The sequence below is a fragment of the Camellia sinensis genome, chromosome 1 (genome assembly GCF_055761805.1).
Source record: "Camellia sinensis isolate YWXY chromosome 1, ASM5576180v1, whole genome shotgun sequence".
NCBI classification, from domain to species: Eukaryota; Viridiplantae; Streptophyta; class Magnoliopsida; order Ericales; family Theaceae; genus Camellia; species Camellia sinensis.
The window spans coordinates 232,142,953-232,160,832 of record NC_138961.1 but is presented as its reverse complement, the minus strand read 5'-3'; the positions used below and the strand labels follow the sequence as shown (position 1 = coordinate 232,160,832).

Genomic DNA, 17,880 nt, shown 5'->3' with positions numbered 1-17,880 from the left:
CTATATTACAAGTAGGGAACCAGCATATCTTCATTTGTTCTATGGTCTCTCCCTCATTTAATACGTTAACATTGTATCAACCAATAATCATTATTCCGGGCGATGTAATCTATGAAACAGAAAACAACCAAAAGGGGAACACAACAGAGGAATATAAAATGAAATTCTATGATTTAAGAATACACAAATTACAGATACAAATCAGTTCAATTATAGCCCAAGAATGCAATAAGAAATGAGCTAAAAAGAATTATAGATTGATCTTACAAGGCCTTCCAGGAAATCAGGAAGTAATCCAGTTTTAATAGGTATGAAGGTCACTACCCAGTCAATTTAACAAGGGTTACAGTTTGTTGACACTGTTTATCTGTGTGGACGCCCGCGTAAGCATTCCTATAAATACCGAGCAAAACTATCTTCTTTAACATATGAAATCCCAGTTAACTGCAAACCAATTCTCTGTTGTTCAAAGGTAAATCTATTGATCTTTCACACACAAGCGTTCTGTACAAAAAAGAAGAATAAGCACAATTAATCAAATTGATTGAGCATGATTATAAGCAGAGAACAAAGGGTAACTCATAGGTTTAAACTTTCCAATCCAATAATTCACAATGATCAAATCCACAAATGTTTTAGCAATCTCATCATTCTGCATAATAATAACAACAACAAATATGATTCTATATAATAACAGTGTGAAAGAAGAGTTCCTACTCAAATATTCATAGGAAAGTATCATCGAGGTTCCCCATGCTGACATAGTGAAAAACCTTGGACCGAGTCCTCTGTATAAACCTTTCCAGCCATCATCCGCAACCAATCCTTTAACAACTTCTCTTACAGTAAGTTTCTTTTCATGTCCCATGACCTGTATTGCAAAAACAACTAGTTTAATGGATAAATCAACAAAAGAATCTATTTGCTCGAGCATAGTAGTGCAAGCAGCAAGCTGTAAAATCATGTTAAAACCCTGAGGTTTTTTCTGGAACACCTACCAATTGTATTAACAAGGAATTGAAACAGATGCACGAGTTGGGTATTTCTAATAATTTTGAATGTAACAATCTTAAAGTGTTAACTATTATGTGCATGACAATCGCTCTACTTTCTTTCACTAAAAAATGTGTAACTCACAGAACAACACATCAAAAAATAAAAAAATAAAAAAAAGGTGAAAAATTCACTGTCCTAATAGCACCCAAAAATAAATAAATAATCAGTACTTCATCACAAAGTATCAGAACTGACAAGAGAAAGGAAAAAAATTGAAGCCAACTAGGTGTACCTGTAAGCGAGTCTTAATAGTGTCCAATGGCGTTGTGATGCAGGATGCCGTGGCACCAGTAAATATCCCTCCAGCAGCTTGAACAGACACTATCGTCCACAGGCTAGGAGCAGATTCCTCATGCTCAATAGTACTGTAATAACCCTGTTCCGTATTATGCTAATTGGTCCTCATTATGAATGTGATTATGTGTTTGATATGATTTTGTGTGCCATTATGTGAAAATATGTGGTTTTGAATTTCTATCTGTTCACCGTAGGAATATCTATTTGATTATTTGCTTTGGAATTTAAATTGAAGGCCCTATCAGCCACAGAAACCGAAATTGATTGCGCCATTGTGATTAGCGTAATTTTTAGAGCCCACAGTGAAATTTAATTGGAAATTAATTCGGAATAGATTAAATTGATTTAATTAATCAATTAAGTGCTCAAATATCTAATATTAAATTAATGTGACTTAGTGGGGTTATATAAGGGCCATTACACTCTCAATTCTTCTATTTTGTGTTCATTTGGCTGATATCAACTCTAAGAGAGAGAGAGAGAGAGAGAGAGAGGGTCGGCTAGAGAGGGAACAAGAGGAAAAATTATGTGTTTGGCTCAAGATTTGTGAATTGGGAAGGCTAGGTGCAAGATTCAATCACAATTGTGAGAATTAAGGCTCCTAGGTGAGTAATCAACCCTTGACTTATGGATTTTAGTTTGTAATTTGTGAATTCAAAATTGAATGATAATAAAGAACATGTATTGAGTTGGTTTTGTTGATTTGGTAGTCTCTATGCACATGCATGTGATGCTTTGGAATTACATGTTTGAGCACAAAATGTGTAATCCATGTGAGATTTTAATTGAAGCTCACATTTTTTACCATCTCTTCATCATCTAAGTTGAGAATAAGAGTTGTATTCCACATGCATGTACAATTCATGAGAAAGTGAGTTTGAAATACATGGGATTGTTATGATAGAAACAAGTTTGGTGTAATTTAAGCCATGCATGTGAGTAATTCATGGAATTGAACTTCATAATGTTGTAATTTAGTATTTGTACCATGTTAATACATGTATATGTGAAGTTTGAGTTGAAATTATGCATTTAGAGCCTTTGAATATCAAGTTGAAACTCAAAAACATGTTCTGGATTTTCTAGAAAATTTGATGTCCGCTCGAGCGGGAGAACCTCAGCTCGAGCGTGAAATTCGTGCTCCTAGTATATTTTTGCAGACAAGGTGTCTGCTCGAACGGGGAAGTTCACGCTCGAGCGGGAAGCTATATAGACAAACCTTCAGCTCGAGCCCCGGACTTCACGCTCGAGCGTAAATTTGATGCATCCAATACTTTTGCAGACCTCATGGGTCCGCTCGAGCGGGGGAAGTCCACGCTCGAGCGGGTATCCTGTTTCTGAAAATTTTAGAAAGGCATTCTGTGTTTCGTTTTCTGTTCTCTTTCACTTCTAAGTACTCTTAGGCACACATTGAGCATTGTAATTGAGTTAAAAAAAATAAGAATGAAGCCTAAAGAGGAATATGTGAATTAAGGAATGGATTGAATCATTTGTGACCCGTATGTGTTATGTGATGTGTAGGGTCAAGCTCCAGGGCAAACCAACCAACCGATCACTGTGAGTAATATCTTGACAAAGATATCTGACATATATTGTTGTCCAATTGCTTACTTCTATGTAAGTTTACAAGTTTGTTAATTTGATTGGTGGACAATGTTTGTTATGCCAAATGAATGGGCCAAAGGCCAGTTTGACATAAAAGTATGAATGGGCCAAAGGCCAGTTTGACATAAAAGTACGAATGGGCCAAAGGCCAGTTTGACACGAACGAATGAATGAATGGGCCGAAGGCCAGTCTGACATAAATGAATGAATGGGCCAAAGGCCAGTACGATCTGAATGATAGAACGAATGGGCCAGAGGCCAGTACGATCTGAATGATAGAATGAATGAGCCAGAGGACAGTATGATCTGAATGATAGAACGAATGGGCCAGAGGCCACTACGATCTGAATGATAGAATGAATGGGCCAGAGGCCAGTATGATCTGAATGAAAGAATGAACGGGCCAAAGGCCAGTCTGACATGAATGAAAGACAAATGGGCCAAAGGACAGTTTGACATGAATGGATTGGGCCCGAGGCCGTCCGAAGTATTTGGAACCGAAGTCACTTAATCTATAGCTATTTATATACTAGATAGAAATATGAATTGGGCCTAAGGCCGTCCAATGTATATTGTTCCAATGCATCTTCTGCAATTGATATTATTCACTGGGCTATTGCTCACGCTCATTCATGTGTTTGTAGGTGAGCCAAGAGAGGTCCAGACCCAGCCTCAGTGAAGTCTGTGTGGAACAACCAAGGTTTTGAAGAGTCAGCCATTGCGTCTCACGCACGAGACTCGTCTTCGCCTTTTGTTATGTATTTGTATTTTGTCATGTTGGCGAAGACTTTGAATCTATTGTATATAGTTTTCATGGGTTGACTTAAACTTAAATGATCCTGTCTGTACAGAACCTTATGCTACTATATTTTCTGAAGTGAGTTATTAATGTGTCTATGTATGGTTTGTTATGATGTGCCATGTAAGCACAGCTCTATGGACAAAGATTTAATTTTGCTTCCGTTTGGCCCCTTTACTCTGATGAGTTACGTCTGGTTTGATTTGAGGCCGTAAGTAATCTCAAGATTACTGGCTGGTTATGTCCTTAATCCATGGGGACGGGTTCAGGTCATGACAAGTACCATGACCTAAGAACCTGCCAAAAAGAAAATCATGGAGGAAAATTTTAATTAAAAAAATATATATTATATCACGTGAATGGAGAACCAAAATGGATGATGAAAAATATATAATGCATTTAAAAATGACCCATTCCTCATTATGATGTAATCCAAGAAAAACACAACTTATATACCTAGACCACTCAAGTATTGCCTTCACATAAAGGCAATATTACAGGAAAGTAAGAAATCTTCAGATCATTAGGCGTAGTGAACACTAGTTGCGGACAGACATGGCTTTCATTGAGGATAACCAACTTGGGGGTTTACAATAGAAAATTTTCTAAGTTATAAAACAAAGTCCACAGAGTGGTTAAGAAGATTAACTAAACAAGGAACAATCACTTGTTGGACCAGAGTTCTAAATTTAATGATCTCCCACAACACATCAACCACTAAATCTAATTGAGCAAGCATGCATTACCTCGTGCTCAAAAAAACATGCATTACCTCCAGATCAAGCGTTGGCTTGAACCATAACTTGCCCACCATACAACACTAGATGGGGAATAAGTCAGGACTGATAGACCAAACCCCCTGTATAGTCCCCGAATGCCATCCACCGTCAAAACCTTGCGAGCAACATCTAGTCCCCCATTATAGGTTGCATGGCCTGAGTATCCTTGCACCATCAATTTTTGGCTAACCTAATCAAAATGGAGATTGTAGCATCCATAAATGTTCTTAAGCAGAAACAAATACACCAAAAGTAAAATAAGAAGTGCCCAATGACTTAGTATCAAGAAGGAACAAAATGTTAAAAAATGCATTCCAATATGAAGATGCTCTTTCCCGTTGAAAATTGTTCAATTTTGGAGTTAATTCAACTTAAACCACAACTTATAGTGAAATTGGGAAGAAAATAAGTGTAAATCACTTCAAGTAAAAGAAATTGCCAAAATACAGATATCTGCCTTCCAAGTATGACATGAAAATTCTCAGTAGGAAGCCGATGAGAACTTGAACCACTGCTGGAAAATCGACTTTTAGCGGCGTTTTAAAAACGCCGCTAAAGGTACTGAAAACGTCGTTATTTCTTTTTGTGACGTTTAGTACCAAACGCCGAAGACGCGGCCGTCGCTATAGCTTTATGACGTTTGGAAAACGTCGGTATATTAGTATAGGCGGCGTTTTTAAAAACGCCGCCAAATGTCCTACCCTAACTGTCCTGTGACGTCACTATGACATTTAGCGACGTGTTGAAAACGCCGTCAAAGACATTTATACATTTTAAAAATCTAACCATTGGGATAGGGATATAGTGACATTCAAAAAACGCCGCCATAGCCTTTATTTTTATTTTTTTTTATTTTTAAAGCTGTGCTAATTTTATATGGTTGAAAAAAATACCTGTCATAAACAATTATTAAGTACAAACCAACTTCATATATATACATATTTAAGTCCAAAAACCAACCAAACAAGACAAACAAGTAAAAAAAAATAATCAATTTAACAGAAACATATAACTCATTTAGGTGCTAACCAAAATTGAGTGGATGCATCAAGAATTCACATCCTGTTAACAAATACAAACCACTTTGATATATATATATATATATACATACACATTTAAAGAGGTCCACGTACTCCATGAAATCTGAAATGTGCATCTCTGTTGAGTTGAGACAGCATGTACCGACTACATAGCGCTTACAATACAGTGCTTGAGAAATTTGCATGGATCTATTTGCTGCAGCAGCAAGTGTGGCTTCATTTAACCGAAGATTGGAACTTCCGCATCACCGGTTGAACTTCTTGTGTGGTGATGCCAATGAGGTTGTTGTGGCTGATTCAAGCTGTAGTTGCACTGCTTGGTTGTTCCCTTAGCTTCCTCTTTGGATGACACTGAAGCGAGGAGATCTATTCCACCCGAATCCACCTTACTGAACATGAGGTTAGCAACAGCCCTGTCAATGGAATTCGTCTCTAATTCCATAGTTTTCATGTCCTCCAACCTGAGAGAATAGAATTAGCCTTGTGAATATCTGTCGTTGCAACAAGAACACCAACACCATTGTTCTCATGACAAAATGAAACTTCATCATTTGACATGTATAAAAATGCAAAACATTACATGCACAGAAAGTTTGTGTGCACAAAATGCAGCGATTTGTACATTTTGTGAGACATTGGTGGATACTGTGTGCGTAAACTTTTATGCACATATCATTGCTGATGCAATTGTATTTAACATGAAGGAAAATAATAAATGATGCAGTAGAAAATTTTAAGAGAAGTAAAGATGACAACATAAGCTTCAGGAAGAGGAGAATAAAACAGGTTATCCTGATTGCCAAATTATGACTATTTTCATAGATCAAGGCATTTAAGCTATTAGTAAATGAAATTGTAGTTGAGTTTCAGAGTACATTGAATAAGAAACTCCAAAACATTAGATTATAAGTGTATGACCTTATCAAGAATAAAAATTGTAAACACTCCAATTTTTCATTTACTAAAACATCAGATCCTACAGTGTTCAGCAGCTTGAACTGTCATTGAAGGAATAACTGTAGAGGGAAAAAGTAATCCCCAGTACTTACAGGGTAATTAATCAGAAATAGATACCCTTGTTTTTAGCTAGAAAAGCAAACTTGTTTTAGATAAGCTCTGGGCATAGATCAAATGCATTTACCCTTACTGAGAAAACTCAAAACAATTGAGTTCTGTAAGGAAATTTCCTACAGTGTTGAACTATAATCTTGTTAACTATCCTGGATGGTGACAATACAATGAGAACTTCACCAGTTTTTGTCTTTTATCAATCCTACATGTACTTCCAACAGATCTTGATGGTGATTTGAAATAATGACAGAACTAAGGAGCAAAAATACTGAAATGATAGGGGTATCTTTATAAATCTTGGACGAGGGTAACATTCAGAGATATTTGTCTAGATTATTTAAACATGATACATAATTATATGATCTTTATTTAATATCAAAGTTTGAGTCTAAAATGTGATCAGAGCTCTCCCAGGAGTGCAGTAATAATATCAAAGTTTGAGTCTAAAATGTGATCAGTTAACATAAAGAGTTAGTTATGGATATATGTTCATTACTCATATAAACTAACATGTTCTACTCACTGTTGATATGCCCATCATGTTGAGAAACAGTCCAGATCCCAAATACATAGCTAAAGCTTCACATAAACCAATTCCAAGCGCTAAAAGTAAGGCAGTAGGGACTGAGGGTAGTGCCGTTCTTTCATCTGTTTCATCAAGGAGTTTACTGTTGTTAATTTCTGTCACAATCGTCATTTTACATCAAATTCTCAAAATGAACAAATGGAAGAAAAAAAAATCTTATTTTTGTGTAATGTATTTCATGCTCAAGAGATTGAAGTCACCTATTCTAATTTTACCTGAAGTTGATCCCTTGCTTGCATTTTTGGGGATATCTTCAGCTACAAACGAAGTCGCAACACTAAGGAGAGGGATGTTGAATACCTTTGATATGATGTTAAAAATTGATATTGAAACACCTGCTGATGCCAACTCCAAGGGACCTTTCCAATACAAGTGCATTTAAGAGCTCATCAAGCAGTGAAGTGGCAGACGATAATGGAAAATAAACAGAAATATACATTGGTCAAGGGTGAAGTTTTGACAAACCAGACCATCAAAAAAATATCACAAGACAAACTGACTATTAAAATCCCAAACAAACAATTAGATCTTTCGCAAAGGAATCAATCTATAAACTCACCTAGAAGAATCTAAAACTAGGTCTTTACATAAATGATTGATTCTTTCCTCATTGAGAGTATCATCTTATAATTATATGAGATCAGTTAAATTATAAGATAAATGAAGAAAAAAAAACTAACTTATGGTATGGTACAAATAGAAGAATCATGGCCACCACCCTAAAACAAAAAACAGAAAAATAGAAAATTTAAAAAAAAAAAAAATTGTTTCCAGGAAAGAAATGCATCAGAGAGAGAGAGTTTTCCTTTTATCAAGTTCAAATAAGATAAATCTATTTTGGCAAAGTCACCAAAAGTGTGTCAAATTTGATGTCTCTCGCTAGAAGAATCACACAAAATAAACATAACCCTCGGTAGACCTGGACAAGTCAAGTAGATTCTATGCAGTAGTCATTGAAGTGTATTTCTTGCCAGTGCCCTAATAGAAAGAGCAAATCCATTTCACAATTCAAACCAGAAAAAAGCGACAAATAAAAGTTTTCTTTTAAAAAAAAAAAAGTTACCTAAGAAAAAAAAAACACTAAACTTACAAGAACTACAATCTGAACATTCTCTCTAATGAATTTAGGAATGGCAGCCGCTAGGATATCCAAGCCTTTCTGCTCTTCTAGTCTACCAATGAATCCGATCAAGGGGATGTTTGCGTCCACAAGCAACCCAACTTCTGCTTGAAGTGCTTCCTTCAAAAGACACTTTGCAGCCATGACCTAAAAAAATCACAATTGTAATACGCTAAGGCTTTTTAAAGGCACAAAAATATTGAGAGATTAATGGAAAATTAAGACAGTAGAAAAAGAATTAGAAGAATCTTACAGTTGTGGCATTATATTTGACATCAATGTATTTATCTATAGATGGATTCCACTCCTGGACATCCATGCCATTGACAATACCAGTTATACCGGTCTTACGAATGATGTTATCCAATTCCACACCCTTATCTATGCCAGAAACAAGTTCCTGGGCATAGTATGGGGTCACTGTTACGACCCTGTCTGATTCTAATATTCCACCCTTCATCCAGTTAATTTTCCTTCCCTTGGCAGGCTTGTCATAGCAGCAACATGCGAAGACTTGTACTTGGTCTTCAGATAACATGGAAGAAGAGCAGTGTGCCAATCAATATACTATATAAGCCTAACAAAAATCCTTGGTGCCTCCAAAGCAGCCTGAGTTCAACATAATAAATGAATGCCAGCTATATACTATATAAGCAATAGTGTAGAACTGCATACATGATTAGGCGTAGGCTAACAAAAATCTTGAGTAGGCAGTAAGAGGAAATAAAACAATGATATACCACAGGTGGTCATTATGTAAAACAAACAAGAACATGGATGATTGACTCGTGTTGAATGCAAAACCATGTAAATTTGGAGCACAATGCCAACCTTTTGCCTTAACCGCCCATCGACCGATTACTTCTCTAATATATAATGAGCAATGATATACAAAAATATATATATATATATATATATATATTTTCCTACCAAGCACTGTGGTTTATAATTTCAAAAAATTTCACTACCACAGCATTTTTAGTGAGTTTTCAGTATAAAATTTTTGCTTGACAATCATTTTCCATATATAATATAGTAGGAAGTTACGACAAAACAACTGCACTTTTTTATTTTGAATCAAGTGTTCAAAGAATGAAAATCATTCATGGAATTACGGGCTTGAAACTACAGGTTGCATCAAATAACTTACTTGGCACAATATACTGAATCGAATTTGGTTGTCCTGGTAATCCTCCCATGTCTTAGGCCCATAGATCTTAGATCCAGTTTTACCCCAAACCTTTGAAAGTTAAGAAATTCAAGCATCAGAACTAAGATCAAGTTGACTATTACAGCTAAAGTATATATAGTTCACCCCTAAATACGAGAACAGTTGATTGAGGACAGAAATAAACCTTTTCCAGGAACATTGGTGATCCACAAAAACACGATCAACTCCACGTTTGTAGCAGTGGAAGAAGCGAACTGTCTCTATTCAGTCTCCAATTTTTATCTGCAATATAGAAACTTATCTTTGAAGAAACTAATCCCAAGAATCAGGTAACTAGGCTAGACAATACTACTTCAATTAGCAATCTTTCAAATTGGAGATGGAAGGCAAGAACACAGAAGGAATGATTTCTCTATTAAAAATTGAAGGAAACTAAGTTTCTATTAAAAAAATTCAGCTGTAAAACACTACTTTAGGAGTTTAGAACATTTCTAGTTAATTAGATTGAAACAGACTAATCACTATCATCATAAAGAAACAAGAAATAAAAGTTTATCAATTCAGCTAGTAACCTTGTATTAGTTTTAATCATCCAAAACAATGACCCCAGGGTCCGATTTATCGGCGCTTTCTTCAGTTGGTTCATCGGCACTTGAATCAGCATCACACAACTCTTTCATTTCCACATCATCTCCAGTTCCATTGGTTGAACATATAGGTTCAGTCTGAGGTGGAAATGAATCTGCAGCAGCAGGAACGACTTCACAAGCAGGCGAATTACTCTTTCCTTTTTCAAAATCTGGCCCTGTTGTTGATCTATTACTACATTCTGTTTCAGGGCCTGACTTCACTGTTGTTGCCTCTGGACCAGACTTGTGTTCGTCTCCCTGCAGTGTTGACAACAAATTGGGTCCTGCAATTTCAGTTGGCATTTCCGCGTGTGAATCTTCTTTTTGTATCTGAGGTTCTATACTAGAAGAATCCTGCTGAACTGGAGAGAGGATTCTGTTTATATCTTGATAGATGGTCTCTAGTGGAAGGAGATTCTTCTTCAACTTGAAACCTGCTGGTTTGTTTGCTAAAAATGCCTCCATCGATTCATTGGCATTTTGTCCAAGTACTCTGAAAATTAGCTGAACAGTTGCGATTAAATTGTTACACCTACGGCTACATCAATGTCACAATTGAGTTAAGAAAAAGAAAAGAGATGAACTTAACTTGAACATGCAAATAACCATTACGTTGATACACGGACTAGTTTCTACAGCAGCAATTCAATCAATCTGAAACTTTATCATGCCTCATGACGGCTGCGAACATGCTGGGCAGAAGAGTAAGCAGAAAGCACTGATCCAGTCACAGTCAATGAATGCTTCGCGAGCCCCACGCTTTTCTTTGTTGCCAACCACATAGTCCAAAAGAATCTAATCCAACCTGAGATGCACAAGGATTTAAGAAACAAAATGGTAACATCAGGAGCAAATTCATCATGACAATTCACAGGGTTCGGCTTCTATAAACTTCAATACGAGCCTAGTAATTTTATGGGAGAATACATGGGTTGGTTGAGAAGGTCCAAAAAAGAACCTGGCTCCAGCTTCTGGTGCACAAAAAATAATATTAAATCTTTAACTGGTACAAAATGTACAGTCAAATCTCAAGAACAATAGACATTCATCCCCAAGAACTCTACCAAGCTGAAGTCTGTTGGCTGATCTATGTAGATAGAGCCAAGTGTGAGCCCAAACTGCACTGCACAGACACACAGATTCAGTCCATAATCACAATTGACAACCAGGTTGGGAGAGGTAAGGGGCATACAAGTTAGTGCTACATATGCAAATGAACAAATAACCTTTCTCTCATTATTTGAACCAGTTTTGTATGTATCTCATCTCTGTGGACTTTATAATCCCAAAAGTTCGAAAGAAGTAAAAACTGTGAGATACCTTGTATGAAGTGAAGTACTAAAAAATTACAGTATATGTCATTCACTGTCAAAAACATGATCCTCATATTATAAATGGCTCAAAAAATAAAATTAAATTAAAGCCCAATGCTAATGATGCCAGCAGAAGCACAAGACATTTAACTTGTAGTTGCATCGTTTTTCTTATCATTACTTTTATTGTGGCTAAAGCAATATATAGTGTATTCCTTCCAAAAAAATGTCCTTTATTGAAAGGGAAAGAACCTTGAACAAGCTCATAAGCAAGTTACATATGAACTTTTTATCAATTGCTCAATTCATGTGCAGCTCCAAATAATATAATATTTAAGTTATGCAGGAACAGATGTCACTCGAACATATATATATATATATATATATAAGTAGCAAGTTATTTTACCAGAGCTACTCGATCAATCTCAGACAGTAGCAATGCCTTTCGTGTCTCAGGTACTTTCATAAAGAGAATCCTCCTGATTTCTCAGTTCCACATGCAAAAACAAAATGTCAGCAAACTATTTAGGAAATTTAGCAATTACAAATCAAACATGTAGAACACAGTTTCTATGTGCACTATATTTCGACTTTTTAATTAACATATATATAGCCTACATCAAGTAAAAGGATAAAAGATAGGAGAATATGCAGAGTGACAACTAAAAAATGATACAAAAGATTCATGATACCTTCCCCAAGCAAACGAGAGAGAGAGAGAGAGAGAGAGAGGGGGGGTGGAGCAGCTCAAATTAAGCCACTGAAAAAAGCAACAAACAGCCCCAAAATTAGCTCAGTTCAACTAACTCCCTTATTTCCAAGTGAAGTTGGTGGAGTCATGGAGACAAATATTGGAGAGTTAAAACAACAAATTGATAATCAAAACAAAACACGGAGAAGAAGCGATTGCCGATGAAAATCAACAATATAAATGGAACCAGCGTGAGTGCCAAGAGAGAAATCAATACCTCGCTGGTGTAGATGGTGGTGGTGGTGGTGGTGCTTCGAAATCGAGAGAGAAACATCGAAATCGCTCTGAGATGAAATCAAAGATAAATCTCTGAGAGAGAGATCTAGAGTGAGAATCGAAATCGCAGATCGATCTGAATCGAAATCGCGGCGGCGGTACAGACCGATCTGAAATCGATGAATCTATGAGATTTGAATCGGTGAATCTGTGAAATCGATGAATCGGTGAATCTCGCTACCTCGCGGGTGAAGATGGTGGTGGCGGTGGAGCTTCGAAATCGGTGAATCTGTGAGATTTGAAGGTGAGATTGAAAATAAGGGTTTAGAGAGGATTGAGAGAGAGGCGAGGTCAATGTTTCTTAGGCCAAGTTTGGGAAGATCCAAAAAAGCCAAAAAGCCAAAAAGTTACTCAAAAAGCTAAAAAGTTAACACTATTCACCAAAAGTCAACAATTACGGCTGCACAACTCCCAATTCAAATTTTTCCCTACAAATCAATTTTTACAATTTTTTATTACACATTTTTCAATAAAAAGTCAAAAAATTAACCCAAACATCCATATTTTCAACCTCAATTTTTTAGTCCAAAAAGACAAAAAGTGCACTTTTTTAGTCTTCCCAAACTTAGCCTTAATGTCTGAAGGCTTGAGGGTTTACAAAAGGCTTATATTCTCAGATTCCAAATAGCGCGTGAGGGGTACCGCATTTGGAGGCGTTTTTAAACGCCTTTATTATAAAACGGTGTCGTTTTAATTGTATAAATATACGACGTTTTTAAAGCGTCGTTATAAAAACGCCGCAAAAACCCTTATTTCCTGTAGTGAACTAAGTGTTGTTATGCCTAAAAAAATTTAAAAATTCTATTGCACCCTTTTGTGTTTCATTTTCTTTATTTACACACCACACCCAACAGATGATAACTTTCACATTATACGAAAGATAAAAAATAAAACTCAAATAAGAATATGGTTGACATACCACATCAATCGGAACCTCTGTTATCAGAATCTTACGATTCACGATTCGATTCGCAATTTTTGCAAAATCGATACGAATCTATTGGTGAATCTATTTTGGAAGTGAATCTCTAGTGAATCGCACGATTCACAATCGATTCACGATTCGATTCACCTTTTACGATTCATGCAATTTTTGAAATTATTGTGTCCGACATATTTTCAACTCTTTTTTTCTCCATCTTTTTAGTGAAAATGGCATAATACAACTTTTAATAGCGTTTAATACCAAAATAACCAACATATATACATGATTTATTGTTATTTTAGCGATCATGGAGTTTTCAATAGGATCCAATCAGATTCAATCAGACCCAACATATTTTTAACCTTTCTTCTCATTTTTTTTTCTTTTAAAAAATCATAATTTATCTTATAAAGATGTTTAAGATTAAAGTTACACTATAAATTATCTATTACTATTTTATTAAATTGAATATTACATGTGTGAGATTAGTTATACTTTTTAAAATGTTTTAGGCTTTAAAATAAAAGATTCTAAATAATTCCTTCTTATTATTTGCTCACTGTTACTTAGAAAAGTATATATGCTTATTGTCCAAATATCAACATTGTTGTTATTTATTGTTACTTTGGAAATTGATAATTTATTTATTTGGTTACTATCTTTATTAAGAATGGCTGATAAGAAATATCTAAAAAAGAAAAAAGGCAAGATGGTGATATTACATCTTTATTAAGAATGGTTGATAAGAAATATCTAAAAAAGGAAAAATGTAATATGGTGATCTTACATAGGAACCTTTGTTAACTTCTTACCTATTAAACTACGTGATTATTATTCAAAATAACATTTTCATTGATTTAAGTCTAAATATTTTATATTCATAAGATATATATAACATTTAAATATGTAGATATATATTTTTAAGTAATTTAGAAAAAGTGACTGAATCTTTACAATTCACAATTCAATTCGATTCGCAATTCGGTACAAGGCCATTTCGATTCACGATACGAATCCCGATTTGACAACTATGATCGGAACAAATACGGCCTGAGAACAAACTGCTGCTGCCATGCCGGCAACTCCATTTGCTATGGCTGCTTGTGTTGGTTTGGACAATTTGAATGGCTCAACCAACCTGAAAGTAGCCGCTTTTGTGGTCTCTAAAGCAGTAAGGAATATAATCCTAGTAGAAATGGCACCAGTGACGACTGTGCCAAAACCTCTGTATAATCCAGGAATTCCATCAGTTCTCAATATGCCTCTGATAATAGAAAATGCACCCCTCTCACCAGCATTCTTGGAAGCAACCTGTAACCTGGTCTTTATGAGAGAAACAGGATACAGAGCTACTGTAACCCCAGTAAATATTCCAGCTCCTACAACAAAAAACTTAGTTTTTTCAAGCCTGCAGGATAGGTTTGACACAAATAGACTAAATAAGAGTAAACCAACAATGGCAAAAATGACAACAACAAAAAAACAGGCGTGACAGAAATCATGGGGGACTAAGAGCATCTGCAAACCTTCACTACTTTTTTCATCTAATTTGATTTCAAATCTAAGTAAAAAGCTTGATTTGATATGAACTACTCCAACTCTTCCATCAAATTTTCATCAAAATCTTTTTAAAGATTCCCCCCTCTTATCCCAAATTTCACTTTTCATCAAATTTTATAATATAAAAAAATCATCTCCAATGCTTTATATTTTTAAATTTTCGTCAAATTCAAGTTTGTTGAAGGATTTGATGAATTCTCAAGTCGATGAAAAAATGTTTCTCCCTTGATTTGATGAAAGAATTGGATATGATTTTGAGCACTTTCTCATCAAATTTAAATTTGAAGAAAAAAAAAATGAAAGATTAGAGATGCTCTTAATTACAATATTTATGTACATGTGATGTGATGGCATCTCCTGATTTTTTATCCCTTAAAAAAAAGGAAATGCTGGCAAGGATAAAAGGTCTCTAGAAAAAAAGTCATTTATAGAAACACAAAATCAAACAACTCCCTCTGAATTAATTCTGGTCTCTCAATAATTATCATTAACACACTTGCTATAAATAAATAAAAAAATTTAAAAACTCAGATCACTATCAACAACATTTTTATACTGATAACCAACAGATAAAGAAGATTAAATTGAAACGAAGTAAATGAGTAAATGCAAAAGAAGAAGCACATATAAATCCCCCAATAATCAGAATTACTATCGGATTTATTGAATAACAAAATAATGTAGAAACTGGTGAAAAGGGAAGAGAAAACCTACTTGTCCCAATTAATCTCTGTTTGACCGAATGACTGAATCTGAGAACGAGAAGCATCCATTGAAGCGTCTGTACGAATCGCAAATCGAAAAAGAAAATCTCAAAAACCCTAATTGCAAATCCCAAAATGCTTCTCAGAGATCGATCGTTCCAAAAACAAACTTAAAAACAGTTCTTTTAACGGTTTTGAAAAACTTGTTTTCAAATCATATTCATTATGCTTTGTTATCATTTTTTAAAAATATTTTTCAAAAAAATTTATTTTTTTATTTTTTATATTTTTTTATTTTTATTTAATTTTTTTTAATATTTTGAGCAATTTTTTTAATTTTTAAACATATCTAACATAAAAATACTTAAAAAGTAAAAAAAAATTGAAAAAAACCTTTTAAAAATTCACTAAATACCAAAAATACAAAAAATACGAGAATTCAGTACATTTTTATATTTTTATGTATTTATTAATTTTTAAAAATATTTTTCACAAATTTTTTACTTTTTAGATATATCTAAGTAAGGTGCATCTACAAAATTTAAAAAAAATGTTTAAAATTTTAAAAATATTTACTAAAAACAAAAAATACGAAAATTAAAAAATTTAATTTTCAAAAAACTTAATTCAAAAAACTCAAACCAAATCTTTTTGTGTTTCTCTTTTATCTGTGACGTTTACGTTTTCCACCATTCATGAAGAACACACGTTTTTTGACCCTTTTTGACAATTTGCAAATCAAAAATGCTTTAGACTACTAATAAGTGGTGCCTCTAATGATATGGCAGTGAGTCCCACCCACTGCCCCATGTATTTTGTGTCTTTTTTCTTTTTTTTTTTCTTCAATTATCACCTCACTAGTGGTGAGATTAGTGATGACAAATTAGTGGTATATAGCATTACTCTTTGCAAATATGTTTAAAATATACAAATTTTATATTACGCTTTGGAAAATATTTAAAAATAAAATCAATTCAAACAAATCACCTTTCAAGGTTGAACATGAACTCCTTTTAAAATTTACTTATATTTTTAAATTAGGAGACAAGTTGTGCTTCTGAACATTTTGAAAGAATAATTAGTTAAATTAATTTTGTAAGAGCTAATTCAACTTTTGAACCCTATTGGGAATTATTTTTTTTTACCTTATTTGGTAGAGCTGTGAGAAAGTAATTGTAACTTATACCACAAACAGCTTATAGCTTATAACTGTGAACGTAAGTTGATTTTTAACTTATAAATTAAGTTTCTCCTTCTCCACTCAAAGAATAAGTTGATTTTTGACTTATAAAAAGCTATAAACTATATTGTTAATCTGAACCAAACACATCAAAATAGTTTCAATTCAGTTAAAAACTAAAATAAATTGAAAATAAATCCTATCAAACACGGCCTTTGAATAATATTTTTAAAAAAAGGTTGACTCTTTGGATGCTGCCAGAACAGGAGTAACTGTAGCCACATAAAGGTACAACTACCTTATGCATAATAACAGCCACAACTGCTCAAGCACTGAGCCAATAACAGAATGGCCTACTCTGTTCCAGAGGTAATCAGAAACTTTTTCTCTTCTAATGACAAAACCATAGGTTTTGACTGGGGAAATACAATTCTCTCTCAACATTCCATTCATTGTAACCATTCATAGTTTCGTTTGGCAATAAGTCTTTTTAGTTAGGGTTGGTTTTGAATGTTCTAAAAAATTTTTTTTTTTGATTTATTGAATTATATGAGTTGGATTTGGATTGGATTTGATGTGATGTGTTAGAGAGGTGATGTGATTTAAATAAGATAATGTAACTTAAATAGGATAGTGACTTTTTGATTTTTTAACTTTTTTTAATTTATGTCAAACCAACCCTTAATGTTTTTAATTTTTTGGTTATTTTAATTTGAAATTTTTTAACTTTTAAGAGAGAAAAAATGAAATGATAGTCAAAAAGCCTATTACCAAACGAATAGGTGCATAACATATGAGATAGTTGAGTTCATACATTCATTGTGTTTAAAGGGATTTATGTGTAAATCTCAATAAGTAGACTTATTTTTCAACAGGTCTATAATAAGTAATGACATTTTTTATTAAACACTATTAAAAAATATAATTAATTGTTAATTTTCAGCAATAGTTTCAAATTTTATCACAAAAAATGTTACTAATTTTAATTTTAGTGACAGTTTAAAAAAAATCACAAAAA

General features: G+C 34.1%; 2 protein-coding genes and 1 long non-coding RNA gene across 3 annotated transcripts; all 3 read right to left on the bottom strand.

Moving 5' to 3' along the window:
* Positions 1–153: 153 nt before the first annotated feature.
* LOC114317283 (uncharacterized) lies at positions 154–15,927 on the bottom strand. Its single transcript, XM_082920549.1, has 8 exons — positions 15,693–15,927; positions 14,445–14,826; positions 4,530–4,726; positions 4,041–4,054; positions 2,159–2,172; positions 1,289–1,447; positions 718–871; positions 154–504 (listed from the first exon to the last, which is right to left on the bottom strand). The coding sequence occupies exons 1-8, from the start codon at positions 15,749–15,751 to the stop codon at positions 479–481; spliced, it is 1,005 nt and encodes a 334-aa protein (XP_082776675.1). The 5' UTR covers positions 15,752–15,927; the 3' UTR covers positions 154–478.
* Positions 5,711–9,808, bottom strand: LOC114294479 (granule-bound starch synthase 1, chloroplastic/amyloplastic-like). Its single transcript, XM_082898025.1, has 7 exons — positions 9,709–9,808; positions 9,504–9,593; positions 8,607–8,962; positions 8,324–8,500; positions 7,449–8,211; positions 7,171–7,295; positions 5,711–6,037 (listed from the first exon to the last, which is right to left on the bottom strand). The coding sequence occupies exons 3-5, from the start codon at positions 8,889–8,891 to the stop codon at positions 8,173–8,175; spliced, it is 501 nt and encodes a 166-aa protein (XP_082754151.1). The 5' UTR covers positions 8,892–8,962; positions 9,504–9,593; positions 9,709–9,808; the 3' UTR covers positions 5,711–6,037; positions 7,171–7,295; positions 7,449–8,172.
* On the bottom strand, positions 10,771–12,784 carry LOC145804346 (uncharacterized). The gene is made up of 2 exons (XR_014345977.1): positions 12,435–12,784; positions 10,771–12,226 (listed from the first exon to the last, which is right to left on the bottom strand). It is a non-coding gene; the product is annotated as an uncharacterized LOC145804346 (long non-coding RNA).
* Positions 15,928–17,880: the final 1,953 nt, after the last annotated feature.